General features: G+C 46.4%; 1 protein-coding gene across 1 annotated transcript; it reads left to right on the top strand.

Moving 5' to 3' along the window:
- Positions 1–4: 4 nt before the first annotated feature.
- LOC107734723 (hemoglobin subunit beta-like) lies at positions 5–380 on the top strand (the record flags this gene model as incomplete). The annotated part of the gene is made up of 2 exons (XM_016546672.1): positions 5–208; positions 330–380. Coding segments are annotated over 2 exons (255 nt in total), but the record flags the coding sequence as incomplete, so codon positions are not given.
- Positions 381–386: the final 6 nt, after the last annotated feature.

Raw genomic sequence — 386 nt, 5'->3', positions numbered from 1 at the left:
TCCCTGGACTCAGAGATATTTCTCCACCTTTGGAAACCTGTCAAGCCCCGCTGCGATCATGGGTAACTCCAAGGTGGCAGCTCACGGGAGGACTGTGCTGGGAGGTCTGGAGAGAGCCATCAAGAACATGGATAACATCAAGGCCACCTATGCGGCACTCAGTGTGATGCACTCTGAGAAATTGCATGTGGATCCCGACAACTTCAGAGTAGGTTTGCGCAAATAAAACTAATATTTGCGTGATGTAAATATAGAAAACTGTTGTGCTCATATTATGTTGAATCATCTTTATCGAAAAACAGCCACCTAATAGATCTCTTGTTCTACAGCTTCTGTCTGATTGCATCACCGTGTGCGCTGCCATGAAGTTTGGTCCCTCTGGTTTC

Source organism: Sinocyclocheilus rhinocerous, unplaced genomic scaffold (assembly GCF_001515625.1).
Source record: "Sinocyclocheilus rhinocerous isolate Xijiao unplaced genomic scaffold, SAMN03320098_v1.1 C35135918, whole genome shotgun sequence".
In the NCBI taxonomy this organism is placed as follows: domain Eukaryota; kingdom Metazoa; phylum Chordata; class Actinopteri; order Cypriniformes; family Cyprinidae; genus Sinocyclocheilus; species Sinocyclocheilus rhinocerous.
This window is presented reverse-complemented; position numbering and strand designations above follow the sequence as displayed.